The sequence below is a fragment of the Prionailurus bengalensis genome, chromosome C1 (genome assembly GCF_016509475.1).
Source record: "Prionailurus bengalensis isolate Pbe53 chromosome C1, Fcat_Pben_1.1_paternal_pri, whole genome shotgun sequence".
Taxonomy (NCBI): Eukaryota; Metazoa; Chordata; class Mammalia; order Carnivora; family Felidae; genus Prionailurus; species Prionailurus bengalensis.
In genome coordinates, this window is record NC_057345.1 from 189967426 (window position 1) to 189987779 (window position 20354).

At 32.8% G+C, this 20354-nt stretch overlaps 1 protein-coding gene across 3 annotated transcripts in view; it reads left to right on the forward strand.

Moving 5' to 3' along the window:
* NBEAL1 (neurobeachin like 1) overlaps positions 1-20354 on the forward strand; it is a 171203-nt gene that overhangs the window by 46177 nt on the left and 104672 nt on the right. For 2 of the 3 annotated variants that reach the window (XM_043577516.1, XM_043577518.1), the window contains 9 exons: positions 408-714; positions 2417-2523; positions 8951-9037; positions 11078-11161; positions 14262-14360; positions 14448-15028; positions 15748-15880; positions 16506-16625; positions 18241-18544. In XM_043577516.1, coding sequence (XP_043433451.1) covers positions 408-714; positions 2417-2523; positions 8951-9037; positions 11078-11161; positions 14262-14360; positions 14448-15028; positions 15748-15880; positions 16506-16625; positions 18241-18544 — 1822 coding nt within the window. The remainder of the gene's footprint in view (positions 1-407; positions 715-2416; positions 2524-8950; positions 9038-11077; positions 11162-14261; positions 14361-14447; positions 15029-15747; positions 15881-16505; positions 16626-18240; positions 18545-20354) is intronic. The other variant, XM_043577517.1, reaches the window with a different exon arrangement.

Consider the following 20354-nt stretch of genomic DNA (forward strand, 5'->3'; position numbering starts at 1 on the left):
ATCATGTCTGCATTCCAGGCAGGAAAAAGGTGAAAAGGCCAAGAGCCAAGGGTCCTTCTATTTTTATTTGTAAAGTTATGTTTTCTTCATAGCTTTCTGGCATATGTTCTTGACCAGAACCATGTCACATGGCTACCACTAGCTGCAAGGGAGGGTGGTAAACACGTTTTCTATGTGGGCAGATTGCTATCTGAATAAAATCAGAAATCTAGTAATCTAGTGAGGAAATGAAGACTTAATCTGCATAAAACACTAGCATTGCCCATCAAAGTATATGTTTAAATTTTTTTATATGTTGATTTATTAAAAGAAAAAGTCCACACATTTATTAAACTCTCTTTGTTTTTGCAAACATACAGAACTTCAGTTAGGTTTGGATTTTATTTTTATTATCTCTCATGTTTCAGAGGAATGCTTTGCAAGCAATTTCTCCAGCTACCATGGAAGTTCTTATGAGAGTTTTGGCAGACTGTGATTCCTGGGAGGATGGAGATCCTGAAGAAGTGGGTAGGAAGGTAGAACTTACTCTGAAGTGCCTTACAGAAGTGGTACATATCCTTCTCACTAGCAGCTCTGACCAGCGTCAAGTGGAAACCAGCACTCTTTTGGAGAACTATTTTAAATTGCTAAATTCAGATCATTCAGCTTTACCTAATCAAAGGAGGTCGAGACAGTGGGAAAGCCGATTCATAGCTCTACAGATAAAAATGTTGAGTAAGTATTACATAAAGTTTATTACACTCCGTTTTCTCTGAATCTTTTTTTTAGACTTATTTGAAATTCAAGACCATTGTATAGGAAGTATCGATTGTTTAATTCAGCTATTGTGTGACTTTAGATTTTGACTTCAAAATAATTAATATGGAATTGATTTGTTAACAGCGTCTTTGCTTTAACAGTGACAAAATTGAGCCTTTATTAATTTTTTGAAAGCGTAATCCACTAAAATCATCAATCTTAAGAAAGCTATTATTTTCAAATTCTAGGAAAAGTAAATTTTCAGGAGGTGCCATTTGCATTATCTGACCTATGGCAAAGAGTCACATATGATCAATTTTATATGTGCTTCTATAAATCTCTATAGGGGTCAGTTTAACATCTGTCCTTTCTCTAGAGGGCCTCTGTTTTGTTTTGTTTTGTTTTGTTTTGTTTTGTTTTGTTTTGTTTCTTCAGAGCCTCTATGTATGTTTCTCTTGTTTCTCTTGCTGTCTCTTTGTGTTTTTTGGTTTGTCATTCTTTGCTTATATGTCCCTATCTCTGTAAACTCTATCAATATATGTGATTTCTTATTGTATTCCCCTGTTACATTGATAGATACAAGTATTATTAATTGAGTTTCTTTTTATAGAAGTAAAATATTTTCATTACAGCTATCCTGGGAAATTTGGATAAGTAAAAAGAAAAGCTTTTTATATCCTACCACCCAGACATATCCAACATTAATGATTTATTGTGTAGCTCTAGAGACTTAACGTGCTTGTGTGAGGGCATGTGTGCTGTCTAATTTAAAAATATTGGACACCAGAATCTTGATGAAACTTGATCTCTTACAACTGTTTCTGTAGGAAAATAAGATTCATTTTATCTAGTTTCTGTTATTTTATATGATATGTTACATTTTGTAATTGTAATAAATTATAAATTTATAAGGAAGTTTGAGTCTATATTAATGGACTTCTTATTTGTTAAAAACTATCACATTACTTATGTAGATTATCCCTAGATTTCTGAATGAGGATATCTTTTCAGTAGGAAACAAGAACAAACCATCATTACAAATGGATTAATTCCCTAAGTCTCATTTTCTTAATGGCCACATGCTAATTTTTTACTGTGTGATGAGACTGTGTTGCAAAACATAACTAGATGTTGCTTATTTGTTAGTAGCAAGCTATACTTGAGCATTATAATAGAATAACAGCTATTTAAGTCTCTGGGAAATATATATCACTCTTAGGTATAAAAACAAATATTGTCAATAATAAATTATAAATGTCTACTTTTCTTAACAAGTAATAAGTACAGTTTTGTTTTGTACTCTCCATCCCTATTTTTTCCTAACTAATTTTACATCCCTTTGTCGACTGAAAAGCCTAAATTAAAAATACGGCCAAAGTATGGGGCACATGGGTGGCTCAGTTGGTTGGTTGTCTGACTTCGGCTCAGGTCATGATCTCACAGATAATGAGTTTGAGCCCCATATTGGGCTCCGTGCTGATAGCTCAGAGCCTGGAGCCTGCTTCAAATTCTGTGTCTCCCTCTCTCTCTGCCACTTCTCTACTCATGTTCTGTGTTTCTCTGTCTCAAAAATAAATAAACATTAAAAAAATAAAAAAAATATATGGCCAAAGTAAATGTTTCTGTGATTCCAAATTTCCCACTTTATAAATGGACTATTTTGTTTTTATTTTCCCAGATACCATCACAGCCATGTTAGACTGCACTGATAGACCTGTTCTTCAGGCCATTTTTCTTAACAGTAATTGCTTTGAACATCTCATACGACTGCTACAGAATTGCAAGGTATTTTTCTGTTATTATTGTGTTTGGTTTTAAAAAGCTATCATTTTGTTTATGCTTTGATTCAAATTTGAACATATTACTAATTTTCTTTTTTATTGTGATAAAAAGCACATAAAATTTACCATTTTAACGGGTGTAGTTCAGTGGTATTAAATGCATTCACATTGTTGTACAACTGTCACCACCATCCATTCTTCATAAGTCTACATCTTATAGAACTGACTCTATATCCATTAAATAATTCCACATTCTCCTTCCCCTAGCCCCTGACAACCACCTTCCTGTCTCTAAGTACCTCATGTAAGTGGTGTCATACAGTATTTGTCTTTTTGTGACTGGTTTATTTCACTTAGCGTAATAGCCTCAAGATTCATCCATGTTGTAGCATATTGCAGAATATTCTTCCTTTTTTATTTAGGCTTAATAATATTCCATAGGATATACATACCACAATGCTGCTATGGAACATGAATATACACATATCTCTTTGAGACTCTGTTTTCAGTTATTTTGGATATATTCCGGAAGTGAGATTGCTGGATCATATAGTAATTAAATTTTTAAAAAGTTTTTGAGAAACCACCTTACTGTTTTCCATAGTGACTCTGCCATTTTACAGTCTTGCCAACAGTGCACAAGGGTTCTGATTTCTTCACATTTTCCTTCACAGTTATTTTCTTCTTTTTGATAGTAGCTGTTCTAATTGCTGTGAAATGGTATCTCATTGTGATTTCGATTTGTCTTTCTTTAATAACTAGTGATACTGAGCATTTCCTCATGTGCTTATTGGCTATTTATAAATATTCTTTGGAGAAATGTATATTTAAGTTATTTGTGTGTTTTTTAATTGGGTTTGGTTTTTATCGTTGACTTTTAGTCTTTTGTTGTGCATTGTTAAAATTTGGTGTGAGCATTTGATGCATATAATTTTGTGCTTGTTTCATGTAAGATGATTTTGTTTGCGTTTTTCTGTGTTATGATTTTAATATCTACATAATATTATATTAAGTGGATGTATCATAATTTACATAACTATTCCCTATTGGCTGATACTCAATTTACTTCTAATTTTTTTGTCATTACATAACTCTTTCAAGTTTCATAGAACAGAATTCTATTCCTAGTAGAATTACTAGGTCAAGGGGCATAAAATTTTGTGCTTTTTTAAAATTAGGGAAGTGGGGTGCCTGGGTGGCTCAGTCAGGTAAGCCTCTGACTCTTGATTTCAACTCAGGTCAAACATTAAAAAAAAAAAAATGAAATTAGAGAACACTGCATAAAACAACTTGTAAATAATTGGGAAATATAGAAAAGCAGAATAATAGAAATAGTGTTAATGTTCTTGATATATCCTGCCAATTTTCTTATTATTTTTCTTATTTTTTACTAATTTATACTTTTGACAGATTTGTGTGTATGTAATAACTAATGTCTCTTACTATATAATATTTTCATAAATTTCAAGATTGTATCAGATATTTTTTACAGAGCTTCTTGAAAAGCCTTTGAAAATAAAACTACGGGGTGCCTGGGTGACTCAGTTAAGCCTCTGACTCTTCATTTTGGCTCAGGTCATGATCTTATGGTTGTGGGATTGATCCTTGCGTTATGCTCTGAACAGAGTATGGAGCCAGCTTGGGATTCTGCTCTCTCTCTCTCTTTCTCTAAACCACCCTTGCTTATGCTTACTTGCTCTCCCCCTCAAAAATATATAAACTTTAAAAATGCCTGCAAAATATAATTATATTTAAAAAAAAGAAAGAGAAACTACTTCAGATAATTCTTTCTGTTTGAGGTATCCCTTTCATGGACTCTTTGCTAAAAAATACTAGGGTTTCATTCTGATTTTTGAGAATATTCCAGTATAAGGATTTTAATATCAGCTCCTTGAATTTTTCCACACTGTTAGGAGAGATATCTCTGAAAGCATTTATGTCACTATATTTTTTAGCTTATAGTGAAATAGTAAAGAAATAGCATAAAATAATAAAGAATGTATTGATGAAGTCAATAATGATGAATATTTATGAAGTCAATGGAAGTACTAATCTGTCACTAGGGAGTGAAGATGCCTCCCCTACCTTTTAAAAATAATTTCTTGGGAATGTATTCCTAGGAAGATTAAAAGAGTATAAAATAGCTGTTTATAAAACCTTTTGTTTGTTGTAAAAAAAAAAAAAAGTAGTGTGGCTTTATCAGTTATAAAGGCAATTTCAGTGATAACGACAAAATGTCCCATGTGTAGAGACTCTACCAGTCACACATTATAAAAGAGTAAATCACTAGGATAAAATTTAGTTCCTACTAAAATTGATTAGTGTTTTTCTTCAATATATGACAGTCAGATATATTAAAAATCTCTATCTTATCATGGTCAACAGTATCTTTTTTAAAAGTGCACAGCTTTTTGGCATAGCTGTAATGATGTTGAGCTAATAATATAAAAGCTCTTCCTACTGTAGTATAGGAATTTCTTGTAATTTAGATCTTGAAACTTGCTGATAGTCATAATGTTTTAAAATTTAATTATTTTATACCACCTATCACACTTTGTTTTGAGATAGGCAATGCTAGAAAAGAAACCCATTTCAGAGGGGAAAGCCAGGCTTTGGGACCCCATCCCTCTCTGCTGCAGGTGGTCTTCTTCTAGGCAGGAATTCTAGTCAGAATCACTAAAAGCTCATCACCAAACATTACAGTGATTAAGTCTGAAAAGTGTGGGGGAACCTTTGAAATAAACTGCCCAATTCTTTTATTCCACAAATGAAGAAATATGTCATAAGAGATTAAATGATTAACACAAAGTTAGTACTAGTACACAATGGAGGTAGATTTCTTACCCAGGTATTCTGACCCTAAGTTCACTGGTTGTATGTAGTTTTGTTGTACTGGTACTTAAGGTCAGTAGAAAAATGTTTTCTTTGTGTTAAATATAGGGGAAGTACAGGTTTTATTGATTAAACACATTTGATAGAGATAGGTTAATATGATTCTTAAATATATAAAAATATTTGGTGTCTTGTGAAAACTTAATTCCAGTTGAACTTCCAGTTGAACTTAAGTTCTTAAATATATTACAGGATGCTATAGATGTCTATGATTGACTTTTTATTAAAGTATTTTGCTGTAAGGAATGAATAATTTTTTCTGTTTTATATAGTAATACAGAATCAAGACAATTATTGTTTGAATATTCAGACCTAGAGGAAACATTGTCAACTAAAGCTTAAAGTGTCACAAACATTTTATGAATCACATGGAGAACTTTAGGCTGATTGCTGTAGTTTCTGTGCTTTTCTTTTTCTGTGAGATTCACCAGCCAGTTTATGCATTTATTTCCTGAACTATTTGTGTAAAGACTTCCGGTTTGTCTAAATGAGTTTCATCATACTGTAAAGTACTTAGAATATATTTCAGTAGAATCATACATTTAACTTTTCTGAAAGCTGTGATGAACTTTAAACATTTAAGAGTTGTTTTGTTTCACTATATTACATTTTGGAAGGGGGACGTGCTTTGGATTAATGTAAAAATTATTTTTAAAAGCTGTCCAATTCAGTATTTGAATTGAGAAGAAAATAACAACAAATTTCTAGTAATAAAGAGGAGGGTTCAAAACCATTACATATACTTTAGCACTCTGCTTGAAGTTTTAATCAGTTTTTTAAAAATATAGATGTTGCAGCATATTATAAATGTGTAAAGGTCTATTTGAGGACTAAGTCATAAGATTCTGGAAAGCTGTTGATATTTTGGTCTTGTTTGCATCCCTTATTTTGTTCTCTTCACATTCTTCCTTTCCTTCTCCACTTCTGCCCCTGAAAATCAACTAGAACAAAAATTTAGTATCAAGGCAGTAGTAAAAATGAAAATTTATAAAAGGAGCAACTGAGGGATGATTTGTGGAAAAGACTGTTGGAGGTGGATATAAAATGGTATAATTCAAAGCTGGATTTTGGGAGTTGGCACCTGCCTGGATTCATACACACTGACTATTTGAACAAATTTCTTTTCATTTTTTAGAACAGATTTTTATTTAGATTCTTAAGCAATAATCAATTATAGATTTTGGAGGAAAAGATACATAAAAAATATATTTTCTCAATCTTTTTATAAAACATGTATGTATATATAAATATTTAAATTTTAAAATTGTGGCAAAATACACATAATAATATTTTTATATATATTTTTTAATGTGGATATATTTTCCTTTACAAATTTGGAATACCAGTGAATATTTTTGTATCCTGCTTTTAAATGTATTATATCCTGACTCCTCCCATATACCATCATATATTTTTCAAAACAGTATTTTTTTTAATGTTTTTATTTATTTTTGAGAGAGAGAGAGAGAGAGCAGAAACAGGGGAGGGGCAGAGGGAAAGGGAGAAACAGATTCTGAAGCAAACTCCAGGCTCTGAGCTGTCAGCACAGAGCCTAATGCAGGGCTCGAACCCATGAACTGGGAAATCATGATCTGAGCTGAAGTTGGACACTTAACTGATTGAGCCACCCAGGCACCCCAAAACAGTATTTTTAATGACTACAAATATTTCAACCCAAGGTTCTCAAAGTATGGGTTCCCCAGAATCATTTTAGGGAATCTGCAAAGTCTGGTCTTAACATTTCAGTTTGAAGCTAGATTGTTTTTTCATAAACTTGAATCAAACAATATTATCATAACAGTCTGAATGTAAAAGTAAATATTAGAATTCATTCATCTTCTATCAAGTCAGACATTTAAAGAAATTATAAAACGTAAAAGAAGTGCCAATCTCAGTTAAGTATATTTGGAAAATAGAGTGGGTTTTTTCCCCATAAATGTGTTACTTATGTCAGCCTGTAATAGGTTTATTTTTTTGAATGAATAAGCAAATATTTTTTTAAATGTCTTTATTTTAATTTCTTATATGGTGAATATTGATAGATATAACCCACATAAAGAGAATTTCTTTGGGGTTCTCAGTAATTTTTAAGACTGTTAAGTGGTCCTGAGGCCAGAAAGTTTCAGGACTTCCCTTTCAGTCTATGGATGAACCATAATTTATTTAAGTATTCTGCTATTTAAGGATATTGGGGCAGTTTCTTACTTTTTGCTGTTGTAAATAAAGCTGAAGTGAGGATCTCGATTCTAAAACCTTTTCTGACCATTTTTTAGGTAAATGTCTAGAAATACAATTATAGATTTAAAGAGTAATTTTAGGATTCTTGATATGGATTGCTTTCTGGGAAGACTTCACTCATTTTTGCTTTCATCAGTTTTTAGCATTCCTGTGTTCCTGTACCAGATAATATGGAATACTATTGTTTAAAAAATTTTTGTTATTAATAACAGCTTTCATTTACTAAACCCTATTATGTGTCAGACATTGTATTAATAACCTAGCATGGATTATTTTATTTAATCTGCACAACTATTTCATGAGATATTCTTTTCCCTTTTGAGAAAGTAAGCTCAGAGAAGTTAAGTAGTTTTCCTTAAAACCAGACAGCTAATAAGTAGCAGAACCAAGATTCAAATCCAGGTTTCTGATTCCAAAGCCTGTGTTATGTACACTAATCTATTTTTAGGTTAAACTTTATATATGCTCTGCATATCATATCATGCCTTATCTTTATCTGTTTTATTTTATATTGCCTTATTTCAGTATATTACTGGACTTTTCTATTTTCTGAAATGATAGAACTTCCTAAGAAGAACTTCCTTCCTTGGATGCTCTTGATAAATTCTTTTATAAGTCTTTCTTTTCTTTCCCTTTTCACTTTCATTTGAATTAACTTTTTATCCAAAATGTGACTGAGATCTTTTGGAATGCTAGTTTTCCATACTTAAACAAAAATACTTGATTCCCTTAGCAATCCTCATGTTTATCAGAGAAAATCCTTAATCCCCCTTTTATAGAAGCTAATATAAATTATGCCCAACTCTTGATAATTTGAAAAATATGTATACCTTTTTCAAAGTACAGTAGCATATTTGAGAGTCTGAGAAGCATTTTCAAAAAGAAACTTTAAAAGGTAGGTTAGCTTCTACAAATATACTTGATTACAGAATCCTCACTGTACATTATTTACTACAGTATCTTTAATCTGTCTCACTAACAAATTTCCTTATCTATGAGACATTTTCTGCTAATTCTTTAAGAATTTAGGAATATTAACTAATTTACTTGTTGCTATTATTATTTTAGTAATTTTCAGTTCCAAGAGAGAAATAAATACCAATTTATTGTATAGTATATGACCTAATGTTAGTTTGTAATCCAAAAAGTGAATAGTTGATTGTCAGTTTAAAATAGTATTCTTCACGAATGGATTCTTGGATTTATTTTCAAGAGACATGGAAATCCATTAAATTTCATTTCTGCTTATAGGTAACAATTTAATGTTCTTTCTCCATTATTCTTATCTCTGTTTTTAACAGCTGTTTTTAAATGCTAACAATAAGGTGGCAGACAAGAACGAGAAAGACCTTGCCAACAAATTACTGACAGAAATGAATGAGGACCAGGTATCTACAAAGCCTGCATCTTGTTTCAGCTGAAGTCCAAAATCAGTCAATGGGAGCAACTATTCCTGTACTTTTCTTCTTATGTCTTAAAATACACCAACACTATCTAATCCTAATGTTCATTAATTATTTTTGAAAATTGTTAAAAAAATTAAAAATTTTTTTCATCTAAAAGATAAATCTGTTGAAATCTTGGTGGTTGATGTAAATGATCAACAGTATTCCATCTTTGTATGTGTGTATTCTTGTCAATTTGAGGAGATATAAAGTACAGGAATGGGATCCCAATATCAACGTGGTGGTGACTTCATATTTTGGGAGCTTCTTTTTCTAAGCATTGTGGTGTATTGGGACCTTAGGGCTTTGTTTGTGAATATGTATGGTCAGTTTTAATACCTTGATTCTTTGCTTCTTGTTGACAAGTAATGATTATAATTCAATGGACAACCTGAATCCTGGAGGAAGGGAAGAAGACGCTGAACTCTTTTTAATTTAGCATTAAACTTAACTGTTGTCTTTTGTAGAAAGTCACCTCTATGTGGGTAAAAGGCAGAAATAAGCAGTTTTTGTTGCTTTTCTGCATTAGGTAATTCATTTTGGAAAAAACTACCTATAAAAATTGCTTTGTTATTTTTCTTTCCTGAAATGTTTGTGAGAGAGCTTTCATGATGTCTTTTATTAATATTATCTTAATATCCAGGTTTATAAATAGAGCTATGGTATAGATATGATGATTATTTTCTGTTCTGGATGTAAAATACCAATTACAGAGTACCATTTTAGATTTCTCTATAAATGTTAGTCCCTCTCAAGGCCTATATAGATTAATAAAACAGTTACAATGATATTCTCAGAGGTTTATGTTAGTATTCCTAATTGTAGGTACTGTGATGACTAGTCTTTGGACAAAGTGTAGGAAAGATCTTATTTATAAGAAATTCTCTATACAGAATTATTAATGCATAGTATGTTTACTACACACATAATAGGTATACATAATAATGTTTAATAAACAACATCAACAAAAATCAAGATACTGGCTTAAATAACTTGCCTAAAATTGGTAGAGCTTAGCTTAAAATGACAAAGATCTAATCAGTCCCTTAAATCATTTTTAGTGGGAGGGAGAGAGGAAAATCCTACTCATGAAGTGACTGACTTTAAGTCATAGTAATATTACCAAAAGCAGATTTTTGGAACTGTTAGTTTTTACAGCTTTCTAGTTCTCATGTAAGGCTTTCATGGTTCATTAAGCCTGATGATATAACCCAGTCATATTCAATTTTTTAATGTTAATGTTGTATTTTGTTTTCACCTTTTGTCTCTAAATGCACTGTTCTGAAACTTAACACTTCTCTTTATGATGAAGCTTATACAAAATAGACAAAATGAAGCTGCTTTTTATTTTTTCTTACAGTTTTTGGCATTAAAGCTTGCCTACTCAAAAACATGATAATACTTATAGATACATATTTCATTTTCTGTTCTACCTCAAATTCTGCATCTTATGTAAAAATAGGTATACCTTATTGCTTGCAAGTGTGATTGATTGGTAAATAAATATACCATTTCAATTATAACACAAGGCTTGGAAACCAAATAGACAACACCATTTTAAATACCTTATTATACATGCTAATGAAATTTAAAGCTAGGAAGTTCAGTGTATTTTTGAAGGGAAATTAAAATATAATAGAATTTTCAATGATAGATCTTTCTCCCTTCCTCTGGAGATTGTCCATTATTTTTAAAAGCATGTGTTAAGCTTGTGTTCTTTTCGGTTTTTGGTTTTTTTCCCAAAACATTTCAAAGTGATGAGTGAATGTAGCTTTATCCTTCTTGACACATGGTTTATTTTCGTCAACTAGGTAACTTTTCTTGCAGGTATAGTGTTTCAGAAATCTATTTTATTGTAAGAGGAATGTATTGCATGTTAAGTAATTATTCTTTCAGGTTTTCAGAACAAAGGTTTCCTAACTAAATACAAATCTTGAACACGTTGTTAATTTCTTTCCTTTTTATTTTTTTTCTCTCTGATAGGTGTTTCAGGGGCAATTGGATTGTTTGGCTATATCAACCATTAAGGCTTTGACAGCAGTAATGAATAAATCTCCAGCTGCTAAGGTGAAACATAAAATCCGCAAGCTCAAAAATGTTATCCTAGATATGCCAGTTTTCACTATGAAATCCCCAAAGTAATGTATGAAAGTATATATATAATACATTTGGTGTTACACCTGAAGTGAAATAGTTCACAAACTATCTCAGTATAGGAATCATTTGCTGTTAACTTTTGAGACAAACACCTATGGGGACTGCTTTGGATTATAAGATAGGCATATAATTATATGATAGAACTGTAAGCTAATAGAGACTTACAGTGTCAGTAAACAAAGATAGCACTGCTGTTGAAAAGATCATTTTAAGTGATTCTATGGTTAGTGAGTTTAAAAAATTAAATTTTATATCATAGTTTTTCTTCATTAATAAAATAATCACTCTTTCACTCTTTGCTCAGTTTATGACTGCCTAGACTGTGAGAAAATTTTTCACATGAATAGCCCTATCAGTTTGGTACTTGTTTTTCACAATGGCCGTGGAAATTCTGCTTCTTTGTTACCAAACCTCAGGATTTTCTTTCTGTCTCATTCACAACTACTAACTCTGTCCTGTTGTCCATTTATGCTGATTTGTGCTAGTAGTTTCGTCATTGAATAGTTTTAAGGATTAGTGAGATCATCTGTGTAAAGTGGTAAACCTATAGTGCCAGGCACATGGTAAGTGCTTAATAAATCTCAGTGTCGATGATGATGATGATGATATTTTACCTTCTGTTTACCACCTGTAATGTATTTCATGCTTTACCTTTTAGTAGCAGACATGAATGTTATTCCTGGTTTCCTAAGCCATGCCTTCAGTAGTATTACTAACTTTCCGTTGGTTCCACTAGGACACTAATGTTTGCTCTATAAATGTTGCCATATGTAGCTTATGGTTAGATGCCTACTAGACAGCTTTTACAATTTTACAGGCCTGCTTGGGAATCTAATTCTAATTAAAATAGTTTCTGTAAGGGAAAAAAAATCATTTTAAGTTCTAAGTAATTGGTTTATGAGTATAATGAATTAGCTGTACTGTATTATGAAACTCAAGTCTCAAGTGATGTTCAAGTCTTAAGATATAATTTTTTTATTATGTAATGCATGGTTTAAAATTCAAAAGGTTATGTTAAAAATACCTTTTTAAAAATGATAGGTATTAGATTTTTAAGTTTTAATTTAAATTCCAGTTAGTTAACATACAGTGTAGTAGTATTTTCAGATATACAATATAGAGATTCAGCAATTCCTTACAGATACATTTACTACAGATATAATACTCAGTGCTCATCACAGGTGCACTCTTTAGTCTCTATAACCTATTTAACCCATCTTTCCACCCATCTACCCTCTGGTAACTATTAGTTTGTTCTCTGCCTGTTTTGTTTTCTTAAATGCCACATATGAGTGAAATCATATGATGTTTGTCTTTCTCTGACTGACTTCTTTTGCTTAGCATAATACTCTCTAGTTCCATCCATGTCGTTGCAGATGGCAAGGTTTTATTCTTTTTTATGGCTGATTAATATTCTGTTTCGTGGGGTTGCCTGGGTGGCTCAGTCAGTTAAGTGTCCAGCTTCAGCTTAGGTCATGATCTTGCAGTTTGTGAGTTTGAGCCCCATGTCGGGCTCTATGCTGACAGCTTGGAGCCTGGAGCCTGTTTCAGATTCTGTGTCTCCCCCTCTCTCTGCCCCTCCCATGCTCATGCTCTGTCTCTCACTGTTTCTCAATAATAAATAAACGTTAAAAAAATTAAAAAAGATACTCCATTTTATGTATATACCACATCTTCTTTATCCATTCATCAATTTATGGACACTTGGGCTGTTTTCATAATTTGGCCACTGTACATGAAGTTCCTATAAATATAGGGGTCCATGTATCCCTTTGAATTAGTATTAAAAAATACCTTTTGGAAAAAAATGTTCTTTCTACCACTGGGCTCACAGCCAACTAGTTCCTCTCCCTAGAGACAACCAGTCTTACTCATTTTGTTTAAATCTTTTGATTTTATAATAAAAGTGTATACATTTTTGCCTGATTTACTGGACTAGTTTAGCATTACTAGATTTTTGTTGTCTTTTTATTTTACTTTATGACTTTGTGTGCCCACTAGTTCAAAAATACATATGACTTAGACCTTTCTAAAATGAACTTGATGTTTGAGATAAATTCAATCCATTTAGATACAAAAAGAAGAGAGAAAATTACCCAGTTTTTTCTGTCACCACTCAAAATTGCCAGGACTCTAGTCTTTTGAGATTGCTGCCTGGCTCCTGTTACCCCCAAAGTCTTCTCATTTTTTTGCCATTTTTGTTTTGACTTCATGTAATACTGTACTAATTACAAATCAAGTGAAGATGAAAGTGGTTGTACCCTAATCTGAAATTTATATAATATTTTTATAATATACAATTATACAATTATTGCTAATTTCATTTATTTTACATTTGGTAGGTTATTGTCACATCATATTTCAGAAGACCTATGGAATCTATTTTAGAGGGTGCCTGGTGGCTCAGTAAGGTTAAGCGTCCAACTTCAGCTCAGGTCATGGTCTCATGCACGGCTCATGGGTTCAAGCCCCACATTGGGCTCTGTGCTGACACCTCACAACCTGGACCCTGCCTCAGATGCTGTGTTTCCCTCATTCTCTTTGCCCGTCCTCCACTTGTACTCTGTCTCTCTCTCTCTTTCTCTCTCTCTTTTTCAAAAATAAATGAACATTAAACATTTTTTTTAATTAAAAAAAGATGAAGATGTGATTTAAGAAGCAAATACTGTACTCAGTCTTTTCAGTATTAACTGAAATGGGTATTATTCAACATTTTAAAATTTTTTTTTTTTTTTCAACGTTTATTTATTTTTGGGACAGAGAGAGACAGAGCATGAACGGGGGAGGGGCAGAGAGAGAGGGAGACACAGAATCGGAAACAGGCTCCAGGCTCTGAGCCATCAGCCCAGAGCCTGACGCGGGGCTCGAACTCACGGACCGCGAGATCGTGACCTGGCTGAAGTCGGACGCTTAACCGACTGCGCCACCCAGGCGCCCCTCAACATTTTAAATAATCAGCAAATTCAGTCTTTGAAAGTATGTTTTGATGTGTTTATTTCCCTTCCCTTAGGAAGTATTTAAAGAAAGAATTGGTTATACACATATGTTTGAGGTTTTAAAATCCCTGGGTCAGCCACCGCTAGAACTACTTAAAGAACTTATGAATATGGTGAGTTTTTTTGCTGTATTAAACAAGTTCCATTATCTCCATATCCAAAATGGTTACTAACCTTTTGTCTTTTATGTTGCTTTATAGGCTGTAGAGGGTGACCACACTTCAGTTGGGATTTTGGGCATTAGTAATGTCCAGCCTCTCTTGCTTCTTATCCAGTGGCTTCCAGAGCTAGAATCCCATGATCTGCAAATCTTCATTTCTGATTGGCTGAAAAGAATTTGTTGTATTAATAGGCAGAGTCGAACTACTTGTGTCAATGCAAACATGGGAATTCACATCATTGAAACCCTTGGTTCCCATTCTTCCCTCCATCGAACTTGTGCTGAGAACTTGATTGCACTTCATGGTTCCTTGGGGAGTCAGTCAGTGAGCTCAGAAGAAATACGTCAGCTGCTAAGATTGCTGAGAGTGGATGAATCTGAGTATATTCACCCTTATACTACTCCTGTGACTCGAGCAATTCTGACAATGGCCCGAAAACAAAGTCTAGAAAGCGCACTGCAGTATTTTAATTTGTCACATAGTATGGCAGGAATCTCTGTGCCTTCCATACAGAAATGGCCAGGGTCTGCCTTTTCTTTCAATGCTTGGTTTTGCTTAGATCAGGATCAGTTGACTCTTGGCAATGCTAACAAAGGAGGAAAAAGAAAACAATTGTACAGGTACTGATACAAGTTATGGAATATAAATGAAACTGTCATAACAATATATGTTGTAATTCTCAAACAGGAAAAAGCTTTTCAAGCATCTAGTTTTTAAATGTACAACAGTTTAGCTGAAACCGCTTTATCCTTAGGGCGTACACAGTTTAATTATAAGTGTTTTATCGCTTTCATGATATTGATTACATACATCAAATATTTTGGTAGGTCTTTGGTTAGTTTGGAAACAAAGTTCCTTCTTAAAAGTATGATAAAAGTGGAGAAAAAAGTGTAATAAATTTTAAAATGAATGGTGATCTCTATGTTCCATTAAAGGTGCTCTATATTTATATGAAGGATCACAAAACCTATGTGTATGTACATCCAAACTTAGTTACTTTGGTAACTGATAATTTTAAATAAATTTAATGCCTTGTGATTTTTAAGACATTTATTCATGCTTTCTGAATCCTATTTGAAAGAATTTTGAAATCTTCATTTTACTTTTGTTTGATAATGGAATTCCACTCTTCTGGCTACCTTTTATAATTTGTTAAACCATTAAGCCCATAAAAGATTTAGGAATTACCATTGATATGAGGTTGGACTGATGTGTGGCAATAGAATGTAAGCCACAGCATTATTGATAAAGATATTCATGATGATCTTACGGTTTTGTGTGTATTCAGTGATAAAACTGAACTGACTTCAAAAGTTCTGATAATATATATTTTTGTTAGCTTTTTTACAGGAAGTGGCATGGGTTTTGAAGCTTTTATTACCCATTCAGGTATGCTGGTTGTTGCAGTGTGCACAAAAAGAGAATATGCTGCAGTTATGCTTCCTGACCACAGTTTCTGTGATTCCCTCTGGGTAAGGTTTTAGGACATCACATTTAACTCTTTGGTTCTTTTCTTTAAAGTCACACATTTGGTGAATGTACATCAGGGATTATCTCCTTTTTGAGCATTGATTAATTTTCACTTCATAATTCTGCTTATGTTGAAATTTATAAGGAAGTTAATAGCATTATCATCCTCATTATAAACTCAGCGATAATAATTTTTCTCCTAAAAAATTAAAAGTAAATATTTCCATTTCTTTCATGTTTTCTAGAATCAGATTTGGTTTAGGAATTCAGTTTAAAATGAGAACATAAATTATTAATAGCGATGCATCTCTCTTGCTTTTTCTTAAAGTATAAAATGCTTCTCATTAGGAAAATTGATTCTAAAGAATACTCAGACTTGGAAAATACAGGAAAGATACTTTGTTACAGTTGTGTATAAGTTGCTAGAACAATATATAAATGTTTTTGTAGTACTACAGAAAAAATTGTCATTCACTCTTACAAACAGAATTTTAACCAGCATTTAATTATGCTTAATCTCAATGTTCTGCTATTCACACAAACTAATTGAGTAATACTCTGAAAACACTTGTCATTCCAAAGATTTAATGTAATTTTAGTCTTTAAATGTATGCTTTACTTTACTAGCACAACATAACCATTGTTCACATGCCTGGAAAAAGACCCTTTGGTCAGAGCTTTGTCTATATCTATGACAACGGACAGCAGAAGGTCTCTGCCCCTCTCAGATTTCCTGCCATGAATGAAGTAAGCACACCTTATCTACTTGTTATGGGACCATGGGATTTTAAAATGTTTTGTATGTTCTAAGATATAGTAAGTTAATATTTAATACTGTTAGCCTATCATTATTAGATGAAGTTGGATAACATGTGATAAAGAAAAACAACTCAAAGAAGAAACAAATGTAATAAAAAACTTATGGAGAAAAAGACCTAAAATGGGAAAGCCAAAGAAATTTAATAGAGGAGAGCAAAGGATCATTTAATAAAGCCCTCCATGGGATGTCTGGGTAGCACAGTAGGTTAAGCGTCTCATTCTTGAGACTCTTGATTTTGGCTCAGATCACGGTCTCATGGTTCCTGGGGTTGAGCCTGGCAAGTGTGGAGCCTGCTTAGGATTCTCTCTCTCCTTCTCTTTGTCCCTCCCTTGCTAGTGTGTTCCCTCTCTCTCTCTCTCTCTCTCTCTCTCTCTCTCAAAATAAATTTAAAAACTTTAAAAAATTAAAAATAAATAAAATCTTTAGAAAAATAATAATAAAGCCCTCCCAAGTGTACAAAATACTTAGAAACTATTATGATGGTCTCTTTTCCATCCTCACTGAATTTGAAACAGTAATGAAGAAACTTTAAGCCTTTACATTGTAGTCAAATATAAGATGGAACTTATTGAAATGATTCTTAAAGAATATTATTGTAGCAGTGATTCACACGTCAGGGTTGTAGGATGTAAGCTTGGGAAATAGCACACTGATTTGTTTTCAAAAATTTATTTGGGGAAAAGAATCAGAAATAAAAGCTGCAATTTGTAATAGCTCTGTTTAAAAAATCAAAAATAAAGATTGTTTACATATTGTATTAGAAATGGAAAAAAAATATTATTGTAAAAGTTCTTTGAGAATTCTTAGATAATTTTAAAAGAGCCTTTTTTGAAGGTAATGAAATCTGTTATTTCCCAGGTGCTTCTCTGATTCTAGTAGTTTCTTATTGATGTTCATCCTGATGCTCATTTTAGGATAGCCTGTAATTAGTGTTATTATACTAATGTGTAGTTCTGTTTATAAATTTTAAGGGAGAAAAGTAGTTTCCTTTATTTTAGAATATAGTAAAGTTGTTAAAGTTTTTAAAAATACTCATTAAAATTTCAAAATTTACAGAAGGATATAATGTGAGTTATAAAAGTAACACATGCGGGGCGCCTGGGTGGCGCAGTCGGTTAAGCGTCCGGCTTCAGCCAGGTCACGATCTCGCGGTCAGTGAGTTCGAGCCCCGCGTCGGGCTCTGGGCTGATGGCTCAGAGCCTGGAGCCTGTTTCCAATTCTGTGTCTCCCTCTCTCTCTGCCCCTCCCCCGTTCATGCTCTGTCTCTCTCTGTCCCAAAAATAAATAAACATTGAAAAAAAAAATTTTTTTTTTAAAAAATAAAAGTAACACATCCAAATCCCATAGGCCAAAAGTAACATCTCTCATTGGCTTCTTATGTATGCACACACATGCACACATTATGGTCCAATAAAATTAAAACTTACAATTTATTTTCCATCTATTTGTTTTTTTAATTTTATGTGCTGTTTTATTTTCAATCTGAAGATCGAGATATAATTAAAATGGTGTAATTTATTTTGTTTGTTTCTTAATTTTTAGCCTTTTATTTCCTGCTGCATTGGTTCAGCTGGGCAAAGAACCACCACTCCTCCACCATCCCAAATCCCAGATCCACCTTTTTCTTCCCCCATTATCCCTCATCGGACATCATTTGGTGGAATTCTGTCATCAGCCTCCTGGGGAGGAACACTTGAAAAATCAAAATTGATTACCAAATTGATATCAGCTGGAACTCAAGATAGTGAATGGGGATGTCCCACATCTCTGGAGGGCCAGCTAGGGTCTGTTATCATATTTTATGAAGGACTACAGCCTCCTCAGGTGAAGGCATTGTATTTAGCAGGTGAGCATGTACAGTCATACTGTTTAAACTTAGTTTTTTTTTTTTTTTTGCTGCCTACATATATTTTGAAGAATATATTTGATCTGAAGAGTGTATTTGTATTTGTAATGGAAGCTGAAAGGGAAGAAAAATCCCACTACATTCCCTGTCCGCCCACCCTCAATTGATTGGGATATTATTGACATAAAACATACGTAAGTTTAAGATGTACAGTGTAATGATTTGATAGATGTGTATATTACAAAATGATTGCCACAAGGTTATTTAGCACCTGCATCCCTCACATAATTATAGTTTTACATGTATGTTGATAATATTTAAGAACTGACCTGTGAGTTTGAGCCCCATATTGTGCTCTGTGCTGATGGTGTGGAGCCTACATGGGATTCTCTCTCTCCCTTTTTCTCTGCCCCGTCCATGCTCTCTCTCTCTCTCTCTCAAAATAAATAAATAAACTTAAAAAAAAAACACACACATGGAATGGTCAATACTGTTTCCTCCTTTTATTGATGTAAGGTGGAACCTTGTTTGAATTTGCATTTCTTTTTTTTTTTTTTTTTAGTACTATTCATTTACTATTCAATTTCTGTGATATCTTTTCACATTGTTGGTTATTCTGTTATTTTTTATTTTAAATTTAAATTACTTAACATTAGATAAATTAATAGGTAAATTTTGTTATATTTGATATTAGGTTTTTAATGCTGTATAAAGTTTCCTTTCTATAGTGGAGATTGAACCACCCACAACTTTTCTAGGTTTTAGATGAATTGAAGGTGATACCAAAATGAAGTTCATTTTGGCTAGTATGGTTTAACTGTGTTGAATAGCTTGAAACAGCTTAATTTTATTTATTTATTTATTTATTTATTTATTTATTTATTTATTTATTTATTTAAACAAGCTCTCTTTAATAAAAGGAAAAACAGAAAAACAACCAAATATCATGTACAATATTATCTGTGTCATTCTCGTTATTCATCTGTTAAAATTGATGGCAATGTTGTATGTATAGCAATTTACAGAATTCATATTGTTAAATAACTTTAATTTTATTTATTTTTATTGTTTTTTAAAAATTTACATCCAAGTTAGCATATAGTGCAATAATGATTTCAGGAGTAGAATCTAGTGATTCATCCCTATATGTAACAAACACCCACTGCTCATCCCAACAAGTGTTCTCCTTAATGTCCCTTGCCCATTTAGCCCATCCCTCCACCCACAACCCATCCAGCAGCCTTTAGTTTGTTCTCTGTATTTAAGAGTCTCTTATGTTTTGTCCCCCTCCTTGTTATTATATTATTTTTGTTTCCCTTCCCTTATGTTCATCTGTTTTGTATCTTAAATTGTGCATATGAGTGAAGTCATAGGGTATTTGTTTTTCTGACTAATCTCATTTAGCATAAACACGCTAGTTCCATCCATATTGTTGCATATGGTAAGATTTCATTCTTTTTGATTGCCGAGTAATACTCCATTATGTATATATACCACATCATCTTTATCCATTAATCTGTTGATGGACACTTGGGCTCTTTCCGTACTTTAGTGCTGCCAGTGGCACAGCTATAAACATTGGGATGCATGTGCTCTTTTGAAACAGCACATCTGTATCCTTTGGATAAATACCTACTCATACAATTTCTGGGTTATAGGGTAGTTCTATTTTTAATTTTTTGAGGAACCTCCATATTTTCCAGAGTGGTTGCACCAGTTTGCATTCCCACCAGCAATGCAAAAGGGTTTTTCTTTCTCCGCATCCTCACCAGCACCTGTTGTTGCCCAAGTTGTTAATTTTAGCCATTCT